At 42.6% G+C, this 13085-nt stretch overlaps 1 protein-coding gene across 4 annotated transcripts in view; it reads left to right on the plus strand.

The window, feature by feature from the left end:
* Window positions 1-7501, plus strand: part of CDK8 (cyclin dependent kinase 8) — an 87869-nt gene extending 80368 nt beyond the window's left edge. For 3 of the 4 annotated variants that reach the window (XM_052812552.1, XM_052812554.1, XM_052812555.1), the window contains 3 exons: window positions 1202-1280; window positions 1400-1558; window positions 6205-7501. In XM_052812552.1, the coding sequence (XP_052668512.1) occupies window positions 1202-1280; window positions 1400-1558; window positions 6205-6330 (364 nt within the window). In that variant the 3' untranslated portion in view covers window positions 6331-7501. The remainder of the gene's footprint in view (window positions 1-1201; window positions 1281-1399; window positions 1559-6204) is intronic. The other variant, XM_052812553.1, reaches the window with a different exon arrangement.
* The last annotated feature ends 5584 nt before the right edge of the window (window positions 7502-13085 follow it).

Below are 13085 nucleotides of genomic sequence, written 5' to 3' on the forward strand. Positions count from 1 at the left end.
GATCCTATTAGTCGCAGCACTAATCTTGTTATTCACTGACAGGTTGATTATGCATGCTACAGATCTTTGTAGGCAACTGCTAAGTGCCCGCAGGTCCACTTCTCTGCTCCAGAATGCCAGATGACACACTCTAATTAGTTTACATTTTTCTGTCTTAGCCTTTGTTGTAAATTCAGTGGGTGGGGGAAGTCAACTCTGTGTCTCTGTGCTGTCATCCTTAAAGACTTAAATCCATTTTCTGTAGACACTCCTCTTTTTTGTTTCCGCGGGGAGATTTAGAAAAGGAAGAAAATTTAGGGACAATGAATGATTTCATTAAAAATTAAGCCCCCCTCCCAAAAGACTAGCCAGAGAGCATGATTGTACACCTTTTTAGGAAAGCTATTAGTACATCCTGTGTATGATTCTCTACCATTATCTAGGGAAGAATTTATAAAATCTAGTATGTATATTTATAAGCAATCAATTAAAAATGAAATTATTTCACTAAAGCCTACTGAATTATTTATAACAGCTCCTGACCTGTCTCTGTGATTTAATGTTGTCATGTGAATGATTTGCTTTTGCAGAAACTGCTTTTGCAACAGTGTTTGGCGCTTTTCTCAACTTTAGGTTGGCATTTTAGTGTGAATACACAATGAGTAATGCTAACAGGTGTATGGAGACTTTATTATAAATACATTCTACTAATTAAGGGCAGGTAAATATTAGCTTGCACTAGCAGTAGCAAATTCATGCAGACCATGAGATATGAACTGACAGATGAAACTTCTAGTTATTTTTAAACTTTATTCCAGGTGCTTTTATTAATAGACAGTGGAGTTTCCAGGAGTATTTTTAGTTAGTCCTGGGATTGTGAATTACACGATAGCTGGATTAAGATAGCTCTTTGTGCTCTTGCAGCTATCTAACAGGTGGTGTACCTTTCCAGCCACCAGTTTGGTCACTAGTTACCAGAAACCGTGAAAACTGTTAGGAGTTTAAACGAGTGTGTAAGAGGCAACTGAAGATTAAAAATAAATGTGAATAGGTTTACTAAGTTTAGAATATGATGAAAGTAAGACAGGGAAAACTTCTTCATTAGTTGCAGGTATTAGGCTGTGGCTCAGGCAACTTGAAACTAGCATGGGTGAAGTGTGAATCTTGCAGGTCTAACCCTTCTGTTCTAATACAGTGATAAATAGACTTTTTTGGGGGGCAGTGTTTTTGCAGGTTGTCAAATCCCTTACCCAAAACGAGAATTTTTAACAGAAGAAGAACCAGATGATAAAGGAGACAAAGTAAGTACTGGAAGAACAGTATCATCACGCTTCACTGGCTTTCACACTATTTCCTGTTTTCATGCTATTTCACGTACTGCTTTTGAGTTGAAATTTTCTTTTGTGTTTAAACAATTGAGAAGAACCAGCAGCAGCAGCAGGGCAATAACCATACTAACGGAACTGGTCATCCAGGGAACCAAGACAACAGTCACACACAGGGACCCCCACTGAAAAAAGTGAGAGTTGTTCCTCCTACCACTACCTCAGGTGGACTTATTATGACCTCAGACTATCAGGTATTTGTTTTATTCATATATTGTGTATCTGGTTCTCATGTTTACAGCAGTGTTTCTTTAAGCTAAAAAAGTAATTTTGTAAATGTCACTGTATTAACTGGTATTTTTGGCATCTTTTAGATGTTTTCTCAGATGTATTTAGTTGATGGTTTGCCTGTAAATTGATATGCTGATGCTCTTTAGGTTAGCAGTAATGAAATTGGAGATTATTACACTTACTAATTTATTACTTTCATATTAGGAAATGCTGATTGTGGACCAGGAGCCTGTTGTGCTGTGCTCTGTATCACCTAAAAATACCATTCCTTATTTGAACAAGCCTGTAATGGTAGGAAGCAAAGGATATTGCAGTAAACAAGCTGTGAAATAAGAATCTGAACAAGAGTTTTAGTTGGGCAAATGGATGGGAAAGCAGTATTTTGGATGACAAGCAGAAAGACTTGACATGATGCTGTCATAATCTCTGTTTTGAAGACCAAGGGAGATTCCAGGTTGGGGAAGACCAGTATTACAGATCTGAAGAGACATGTGAGGTGGTAGCAATCAATGAGTGAGGAACATGAGGAGGAGTGTAGGAAAAAAGCTTGAGGAAAACTTGAGAACTGTTCTAGCCTTCCTGCATTTGAGCTTGTGGTCAGACATGAGGAAATCAGAAGAGTCTGGAGCAGAAGAATATCTGAGAGTCATCTCAGGGAACGATGCCTGAATTTGTGGGTTTGGGTGAGGTTACTCTTGGAGACTGGGGAGAAGAGGGTTACAGACAGAATGCAAGCTAAGAAATTACAAGAGAGGAGCAAGGAAGACTTCAAATGATATGCATAGGAGCAGTTAGAGAGGTGGCAGATTTTGGAAGCCTAGGGAGTAGAAGGTTTCAAGAGGGGGCATGCTGGTAGAAATGTTAGCCTGAAGGAACTATTACATACTGGTTCACATGGAATGTGTAGTACCAAAGGCCAGTTGGAAGAGAGTCTTGGGTGAAATCAAAAGATGGGGAAGTCAGAAGTTACTGGCAGTGTTTTCAGTTACTTTAAAGATTGATATCTAAATCTGAGACCCTAATATTGGAAACCTACTTAGCTATGCTTATATTCTGTAGCAAAACTTAGGGAGAGTTAAAGAACGGTGTCAGTAAAACTACTGTTGTCACTTTGCTTTTCACAGTTTGACACTGTTTCTCCATAAACACCAATGGGCTTTGAAATCTTGCATTTCAGAGTTTGTTCCTGAGAGTATCAGATATTCCCAAAGGCTGCCTAGGGGCATTACCCTCATCCTTATATAAATCTGTGTACTTCCAACATTGGCCAAAACTTGAAAGTACTGAAAAATGTAAAGTAAGGTCATTTTCAGGAGCCTTATTGTGAGACCCTTCATATAGTCCCCAAGTGCCTTTGCTCAGCTTATTCCAGGACATCAATAGCATACTAGTTCTCAAGTCATTCTCCTTGAACACAGTAAATTTTTAGAGCCGTTTGAAACAGTGTTCAACCTTAACTACAGTACTGCAATGTGGGGTGCCTCTAATTATAACCATTGTGCTTCTTTTAGTTAGATTATGCATCAGAGAGCACTCTCTTACAGGAGCTTCATCCCTTTCAATTTGGCAAGCTGCAGTCAATCCCTGTTTTGGCCTTTTAGCTGGCTCTTTCTGCCACTTCTGTGTGTGTATTTTTAAGAAGGCAGATGTAGCTGTAACTCTTAATCTTCCCCTCGTGTTGAGTCACGTATCTAAGGAGATTGATGCAGAGGTTGCATGTACTGTGTCAGGGAGCCCCATTTACATGCCCTATTTACATGCCCTTCACCTCATTTTGCTGCTGCAGCTTGGCATTTTGAACAAACTTCAGCTTCCACTTCTGGGAGCAAGAGCTGAGGTTTGCTAGTTGAGAAGTCAGAAGACTCAAATTGCCTCGGCAGGAGTTGATGTTGGTTTGTTTTCAGCTCATGCTCATCAAAACTTTTGTACTCTGACATCCATCCCAGGATTATAGCTGGGGGCAGCCCTTGTCAACAAACATAATTTCAGAATACTTTTGCCTTGAGAGAATGATAACTGCTACTTGCTCTCTCAGGAGCTCTTATTGGTAACTCGCCTGCTCCTGACTAATCTTTTTGCTGTCTCTCTAGGAGGCAAACCACCTGGTTTTCAAAAAAAATCTCCCCTCCCCAGTCTTGCAAGAAGGCAGTGGGTAGATTTGTTCTGATTAAGGTATCTGGAAAACATGGTAATCAAAGGGAGGAGACTTGAGCTTGCTGGCATTGGAACAGAAGCAGGTCTCCCTGAAAAAAATTCCTCACATTTTTTGCTTCTGATCCTTGAGGAACTTGAGGAGACAGCAAACAAATATTACAATACAGCCCTCTGTTTTAATCAAACACCTGTTCCTTTGTTCTTCATTTAATTTGTTCAAATTCCCCATATAAAGCTTGTGAAGAAGGATTGCCATCTTCTGGGCAAGGCACACTAAGACAGTTTCTCCATCCACTCAGAAGTCAAATTACTGTCTGCAAAGCAAGTTGACCTTGTATCCTTTTCTGCCACGCACAAAAATAGTAGACACATGGCACACAGACTTCCTTGCCTTCTCGTGTAAATCTGCAGTGTGATACTTCCAAAGGCAATGTGATTAAACAGACTGGAGCAATTCCACTACTCTGAGCTTTTGCTTGTGATAACCCTCTGGGTGCTTAATGGTATTTAGAAAGGATTGGATATTTACATTTTTTCTTGATCAAAAGCCATTTGTTGCGCTGGGTGTCATGAAGAATCTGATGATTTTTAATTGCCTCTGTCTTAAAATAAGAACTGTCTTAGAAGTCAGGATGCAGAAAGTGTTTATAACTGACATGAATGGTCAGTTTTTAAATGGTTAAACTCGTGATAGTTTCCTACATACAGGAGCCACGCTTGGGCAAAAAGAATATTCAGGGGTTTTTTGCTCTCTGAAGTACATCCTATATTTGTTAAATGGAGAAGGGTAGGGTGACCCAGAGCTGTGACACTTCTGTTGACAAGTGACTTAGTCCATCTCTCAAGAGTGAAGGCAAATGTCACAAAAGTTCAGTCACTGTGTTAATGGTGCCGTTCAGCAGAGCTGGTTCATTGCTGCTGGCATTAAGTGCTGGTCCAGCCATTTCTTCCCCTTTGCACTATACGCCCCTAGAGAATTAGCTCAGTCCTGTGAGCATATGTTAACAAGTAGAGTTTCTTTTTCATTTCTGCCATCATCTCGGCATCCTGATGATAGCTTCCATTCTAAATGCTGAACGGCAGGAAAAAATGGAGTTGTTATTTATTATTTTATGTTGTGACTTATAAAATCTGTAAAGCTATTTTAATATTTTACTTTTTCAGGATGTTGGTGCACCATAGTTTTGTGTATTCAGGTCTCAGTAGCAATACCCTAGTCCTGGAATATTCACCTTAGAGAAGTTTCCAGACCTTTACTAGAAGCAGCTTTTTCTAAAAATCCTAATACATCTTGCAAGGTCGAGAGTTCAGAAGTTACACAGCAGTCTCTAAACACTGCAAAATTTGTGTGTGTGTAAAGCTTAACATAAATGTCAACCAGCACAGTAATGTACTGGAATTGTGTTAATTTAATTAAATGTTAAATGCTACTGGTCATATGCTTAGATTGAAAATCTCGCATGCAGTCCTTTTTTCCTTTATAATGCATGATGTGTAAATAACTAACTTTTAGATTAAAATTGAAGTAGGCAGTTGCTGGTTTGCTCAGAGCTTCTTGCAATGATGAATGCTCCACTCAAATAATTGTAGAAATGCTGGTTGAAAGGGGCTTCCGGAGACCATCTAGCCCAATCTCCCACTTGAAGCAGAGCTGTTGCTAATGCTAAATCAGGTCAGCCATGGTTTTCTTTAGCTGACTCGTAAAAACCTCCATAGATGGAGACTTCTCAGCCTCTCTGGGCAAGTTCTTCTAGTGCTCTACTCTTCTCTTAGTGATATTCCCCCCCCCCCCCGCCCCCAATGTCCAACCTGAACCTCCCAAGCAACAATCTATGGCCGTTTCCCCCTGAAATATCTGGTTCCACTGAGAAGCGTGTGGCTGTTGTCTTTAGCTCGCTCTTCATTCGTAAGGCTGCTGCTAGATGACACCTTAGCCTAGATAATCACAGTGCTGTCAGCCTTTACTCCTAGGTCACACAAAAGGGTGGCAAGCATATCCTTTGTATAGGAAAATCTCCAGAATAATGCAGAGTGGCTCATCAGCAGTAAGATGCACCGTCTGGACCTCCTCCACCCCAACGTACCTTCTTGGCAGGGGAAGGGAGCAAGCGGAGAAGACCACCGCCGTGAGCGGTGGTAGCCTTGTGCAACATGCGGGTGTACTGTAGCCATCCGGAGGGTTGGCTGGAGGTTTGACTATGATGGGTGTAGATTCACAGGAGGTAATTAGGATGGATAACTGAAGGGTGGTAACTGTCACTTTCTAATCTGGTATTCCTGATATTCATACCTGCATCTGCTGTAATCGGAGTAAGTGAAAAGAAGCCTGGAAGTGCAGCTGCTTTGAGACTGTGTGTGCTTGGGACCTCTTGAAGAAATACATCAGTAGGTGAAACTGTCTTGCGATGTACCTGTTACGAAAGATTGCATTTCCTCTGCTTTTACCCCTCTGCAGCGTTCCAACCCCCATGCTGCCTACCCCAACCCCGGACCAAGCACATCACAGCCACAGAGCAGCATGGGATATTCAACTACCTCCCAACAGCCGCCACAGTACTCGCATCAGACACATCGGTACTGAGCTGCATCCCAATAACGTCAATGCACTGTTGCTAATGCTGCAGGACCGGCCGCGCAGCTGCCTGCCTGGAACCTGGCTTGGGCCACGAGAATGTACTGTAAAACCGCACCTCCAACCTGTCCGATCGCCACGATCCACCCCCTTCCACAGAGCGGAGTAGTGGCTCCCCAATTGTACCTGTTTTGGGGGTTAGACTTGAAAAGAAAGTGCTAGCACAGTTTGTGTTGTGGATATGCTACTTCCATAGTTTACTTGACATGGTTCAGACTGACCGATGCATTTTTTTTCAGTGACAGTCTGTAGCAGTTGAAGCTGTGAAATGTGCTAGGGGCAAGCATTTTTGTTGTCGTATGTGGTGAATTCTCTTGATGTAACAACTTTATCTGACCAATAGTACACAACATCTTTGAACTGGTACTTGAAGCATACAGTATATGTTACCATGGCAAAAAAGCAAACTAACCGTGACTCCGATTGAGACAATTTTGATAGACGTTTATTTTTAGTGACTTTTGTGGGTTGGTTCATTTTCCACCTAGATCAATGTTTTATGACCGACACGATTGCTACGATGAGATTTTTTTAAGAACATGAAAATGTTTGCATTTTTTTCCAGCAATTACAAATGTCCCAAAGATTAATTTCCAACATAAGTTTTTAGTTTTGTTTTTAAATCTATGACTTGACTGGTATTAAAGCTGCTATTTGATAGTAAAATAAGTATGTTGTCATTGATATAAACATGTTTGGTTCAGCAAACAAACTAAAATGATTGTCATAGACAGTGTTTTATTTTTTTTCCTGTTGGTGTTAATGATTTGTGAGCATGCTTTGGGATTAAAAAAGCATGAATGATATTTCCTAAAAAGGTGCGGCATCCATTCAGATATTTTGTCATGATTTTTGAGAACCAGCTTGGTGTAGTGGATTTAAAATTTTGTTCAGTTAATTATTTTTTTTAAATGTTCGCACGTTGTTTAGGGGTGCCATTCCTACAGCAGAGGATCAAGGTGTTAGGAGAGCCTTAGAATTTATGAGGAAAAACTTACATACAATGTACTGTATCAAACTATTTTACATGAATGACACAAGTATTCTGAATAAAAAAAAAAATCAAACATTGTTAAAACAAGGTGTTATGTAATAAATTTATTTTTCATAAATCTGCATATGACCTTTGCCTGTATTCCTTTTTATCAGCGACACCACCCCGCTCCCCCATCATACACCTGTATCAGAATGTGTCCTGAGAAACAGTATCTGACAGGAATTTTTCTTGCAAGTGGGCAGGCTTCCATTAACTGCTGAGAAGGTTATATATTTTTTTTTTTAAATAGCAGAAAAAAATACAGTGCCTTAGTAAAATGTCATTACCTCTGTTGTGTACATGTAGCTGATCAGCTGGAGAAACACTGAATGTGGGTTTATTACTAGCTACATTTCATAGATCAGACAGCTCCTTTTCATCTACAAAATCTAGAGATGTTGCTGTCTGAACAGTTCTAAGGTTTCTGTAACTCATTCTTACCTTGGTATCCAATACCACTCCATGATTTTATGACATAAATATATGCAATATATGCAGGATTTTTTTCTGCAAGTGCTTCATGGAGTGTGAATATCAACTAATATGATCCATTCAAATGCACTGAGCTGCTGATGGGGGGGCAAAAGAATAACCAAATCGGTAGCCAGCCTGAAATGCAAACCATGTTTGAGGTGAAGATGAAATTATCTGAGGGGAGTAGAGACTTAAAACTAAAGAAAAAACCCAAGTGCAGTTTATGGGAGTGCCTTAAACTTTTTTGATTTGTTTTTTCAGATTAAAGCCTTTTTTTGTCCTTTCCATAATTTATATATAGGCCTTGAACTTGCCTGTTTAGTCTCTCTAGACTCTTACCAGGTACTGAAATGGCAACAAGAGTAACTTTTGTTTGGCTAAAGTACCATTGGCCTAGATTTTTTGCTTTCTTATTGATGCATATTCATATTAATCCATAATAGTTTATATTATTCAGATTAATGCAAACCTTATTTGATACCAGTATGTTGTGGTGTCTCCATTGCATTGTTTAAAAGTAGCAGGCTGGCGGTAATTTCATTTTTGCAAAGGGAAATGCGTCCAACTGACAAAAAGGACTCTTGCCATTAGTTTGCACTTGAATTTAATTTTCCTATTAAGAAGGTATTTGAGATGAAGATGCAACTTATCAACTAATTATAATGAAACTAAATTATACTCTACATTTAGTTCTAAATAGTCTGCTCCTCACAGTAATTTAATTCATTCTTACTCCATTTTTAGTAGATGTATTGCAGATTACCTCAACAAACTGAGATCCTTCAGGGAAGTCAAATCTTAGTATTTGACTTGTTCTGATGTTTCAGTGAGGAGGAATGTCTCGGCGGAGGATGTCTTGGAGGAGGAATTTGAGATTTCTTTCTCTAGAACTGTGGAAAGAAAAGGTTTTTCAGTGCTTGGTATAACCTCCAATACCTTCAAGATGGGGTATATTTCTATTGCAGATAAGGTTAATCTTGTCATATTCATGACAATTATAAATGATCTTCTGTATCAAATAAGGTTTTTTGGTTGGTTTTTTTTTTTTTTTAATACTGGTTTTAGGAATACTGAGGGTTTGGCTTTTGTTACTAGATTCAAGAACTTGAAAGCTTTTCATTTTTCACCAACAATTATCTGGACCAATCTTGAGTGTATTTTGAATAGCTGGAGTCTGGGAGCCTGTCTCTGTTGCTCTGATTAAAGAACAAGTTGTTTTTCTAGAGTAGGCTTATGTTGAAAATGGGCTACAAGCTTAACTTGATCACGAGGATAAATACGCTACTGCACTTTCACCTTGGCACCCCCAGCAAGCCTAGCTCGTGGCAGCTCTGAATTTATTGTACCTGATAAGAACCCAGCTTCTTTAAGAAGAAATAAATAACTTTTGCAATGATCCCTTTTAAAGAGGGTTTCAGCATTAATGGAGAGGAGGAGCAGTCTGGGGGAGGAAATAGGAGATGGTTTCTGTCCTGTCATTTCCTGTGTGTATATATAAATTGGAAAATAGTCAATGAACTCGCTGAATTGCCTGTGGCAGTGCCCAAGCAATGCCCAGCTGAGGGGTTGGCCAGCGTTAGTTCTGGTTTTCTTTCAGCTTCCTTTTCCCTTCATTCTGAAGCAACTGCTGGGCAGAGTCTCTTCTGGGTCTGGGGTGATTCATCGGTAGGTGATAAACTCTTCGGGCAGCTAGGGCGGTAGGCCTGGGCGGGAGAGGAGTGGGCAAACGCGTCTCTCCAAGTTCCTTTTTACTTTCTGTGTGTAATGCTTAGTTTTTATGGGGTTTATGTTTCCACGCTTTGCTTTCTCAGGGGAGATGCTTCATGCAGGTGGCAGGTGTGTGCCATCGCCTGTTCAAACGGTGTCGCGGTCCTTGGCGTCTCGTTTGTGCTAGATGGGCTCCTCCAAAAGAAAAGAGCAAGTTCCTCCGTGTTTCTTTGCTGAGGGCCATCAGCAGCCCAAGTCCCGAGTGTCTCGTCGGCTACTGCGTCCGTGGTGGCTTTGCACAAAGCTTTCTCCGCAACACGGAGCAGCACGTTTCTGTGAGACTGATTGTTAGGATATTACCATTTCTGGTCATTAGGATGTTATTTTATAGGAAGAGGCGTCAACTCAGCTCCCCTTTGCTAACTGGAACAAGACGACGACAGCAAAGCATGAGCAGAGTGTGAGTGAAGCGTGCGGGAGTTAGCCATGTCATATGACATGGCCTTAAGTTCTGTCAAAAAGGGTCTTGGAAGCTGTTCCTATCATTTTCACCTTCTTGTATGTCTCTTCCCTGTTCAGACCCCAGCAGAGGTGGCAGTTAGTGAGAACACGGGTTGGACTCAATTGCAAGTGAAGTTTTTATGTAAAGAAATAACTTGTGCTGTTCCCCAGTGTCCATCAATTTCTTTCTAAAATTGCTCTTTGAACAATAAGCAGCTCCTGTGGTATCTCCCCCAAGCCCATCCTGGCTTCACTAAAAGGCAAGCTGTGGTCTCTACCTTTCATGTATGGTGGCTGTTGATGGTTTTATGGGCACGGTTAGGCAGTTTGACTGCCAGTGAGTGGGATAATGGCGATGGGATGGAGCCTGCAGGATGTCCTGTTGGTTATTGTGTATCAGAAAGGAAAGACATGAATCATTTCTTGGAGCCAGTGGTGAAGTTGCAGACCTGCCATTTGGAGTAAATGTTGCCCTTGTAAGTTGAGCCTATTTTCTGCAAAAGGGCTGAATAGTGTGGTGCTCCCTATATGTTCAGTTATACCCCTGAATAAAGCAGCCCTTTTTTGTTGGGTAGCACAGCCGTCTCAGCATATTCCTCTAGGCTAAGTGGTGACAGTGCTTCTGGATGCCAGTTCTGAGACAGTTTAATAGCCAGCGTCCCTTGAGACCAAGGTAGATGAGCTTAATTCAGTGTAATTTGCTTGTCGGAGCTATGGATAAAGAACACTTTGTGAAATAGTGTGTCAGACATCTGAATGATGGGATGTACAAACTGTGCTCTAGCAGTAGGAGAGGAGGAGAAAAAGGTGCTTACCCTTTGAAAGCAAAACAGAAACAAAGCTTCTGCTTCCACTAGGACTCTTGCAATTAAGTTCCTCTCCTCGAGGATTTTAAGCAGTCTTTATCTTGGCAGCTGGCTTCAGCAATGGCAGAAGGTAGCTATCTCCAGAGGACTGGTTTTAGTTAGGGATCCTTTGCTGTAGAGCTTGGCACCAGCACTGATGTTAATGAAGCCATTGCCCTGGGGTGACACACACCAGCTCCAACCCAGGATGGGAATCTGGACAAGCTCTGTGACTGCTCTGAAAGCTCCCATGTCACAAGATATCGAAAAGCACTTTTCAGCCTGCCAGGATTACGGTGTCTTTCATTGGCCCTCACGCTGAGTTTAACTATCCCTTTGTGTTTCTGGTCCTACTTAGGTGGGCTGGGTATTCCACCTGAGTCAGGGGAGGTGGAGAAAAAGGGCTGGTGCAGGAGTGCTGGTTATTTAAGCAGCGTGGCATATCTTGGCACATAACCCCATGCCTGCAGAAACACCAAGGATAGACTACAGCATGCGCTTTTGGGATGTGTTTTCGTTTCCTCAGCCTGGGATGTGGAAAAGCCGCCGAGTGCTCGGAACAAGCCTTTGTTTAATATTTGTGGAAGCTTTGGATTTGTACAGTGCTTCACCCACAGTGTTTGAAGAGCAGCAGCCTCTCTGCCACCCCACCAGCTATGTAAGAAATGCAGCCAGCTGACTGAGGAAGGGAAGGGGATGAAGTAGGGATTTGTTTAAGGAGAGCGCCTATGGGAGTGCTGAGACTAGAGTTGAAAAGCCCCGAGAGCAGATGCTCGTGGGAGGCCCCATTATCCCAAAGGCACTCTGTGAGAAGCCAAGAGGTGTTGTCTTACCCTGTGAGGTGTAAATAGCACTCTCGTCTTTAATGGGAGCTCGTTCCTTTTCCGAGTCACTGTGCCAAAATCTGACCGTGTCCTACGTTTGTGTTTCCAGTTGATGCAGGGTCAGCTTCCTGGCTGGTATTCCCACAAGATGCTGGCAGGGTGTGCACAGAGCTATTCTTATCAATGAACTTCTAAATTTAAAATTCTTTTGCTGTTTATAGTGTTTCTCAAATATACGTAGGGACCTGTAAGGCTTCCTACACCAGCCAAGCTCTGCCTTAGTGAGTTCTTCCAGTTAACTGGGTAGGGAAGACAATAGAATAAATTGTTTGGCACGCTTCACCTCTGCTTCAGCCATGTGCTCCGGTAGATCAGAACACGGAGATACCCAGCAAGCTGTTCAGAAGGATTCTTTGGGGATAAATTCTGCGTTTGGGTGCCAGGAATGACCACCGTGGTGGCTGTGTGCTTTGAGGTGTGCTCACCTCAGCGCAGACAGCTCCTACACAGCATGGGCGCTCCTGATGTCCTCTGTGCGCAGGCTTCACGCTTTGCCCTGGCTCTTTGCCCCACCTTGCCTTCAGAAGATCAGGAAAAGGTGAGAGGAGCGTGATGCCCCAGCCCAGGAACTTAGAAATCCTTATATAAGCTTCTAATCTATGTTCCCTTACCACCAGCTGTGCAGGTATGTAAGCTATCCATGCAATTTATTTGCATGCCAGACAAAACCAGCTGGTTTGAAAATCCCCCCAGTTGCCTTGGAGGCTTTGCTGGGAGAGCAGTCGGTGCCTGGGGCTGATGAGCAGCTGCTTGATCAGATCTCGTCCAACCCTCGCTCCACAGGTGAAGAGGTGAGGCTGTCATTCGCAATCACGCGCTTCTCCGGCTCCCCGGGATGTGCAGGCGTTCCTGGTCGGGTCTGAGGAGAGGAGGAAAGGTCGCAGCGGCAGACGGCGAGGTGCTGGTGAGTCCCGCTGCCTGATCTGCACCCTGGGGCTCGGCGGGACGGCGATGGCTCGAAAAGCTGCGGGGACCCACTGTCAGAAGGGCCAATCTGCCAGAAAACCTCCTCTTCCCCAGCTGAAGAGCGCGTGGGCACCCAAAGAGAGATCAAATTGCCCAAAGGGCAACTAAAGGTTGTGTTGCTTGAAGTTGAGTGCTTGCCGGGAGCTGCGATCCCGGTCTCAGCCCCCGCAGGGATTTATTGCCGTGCCCTTGCCTGACGAGTGCAGCACCCCAGATGTGCGGACAGTGAGGTGCAGTCACTGGGGAAACTGGTGACGCAGGCGCCAAACCGCTGCTCTGATAAACGGCGAG

Source organism: Harpia harpyja, chromosome 17, assembly GCF_026419915.1.
Source record: "Harpia harpyja isolate bHarHar1 chromosome 17, bHarHar1 primary haplotype, whole genome shotgun sequence".
Lineage (NCBI taxonomy): Eukaryota > Metazoa > Chordata > Aves > Accipitriformes > Accipitridae > Harpia > Harpia harpyja.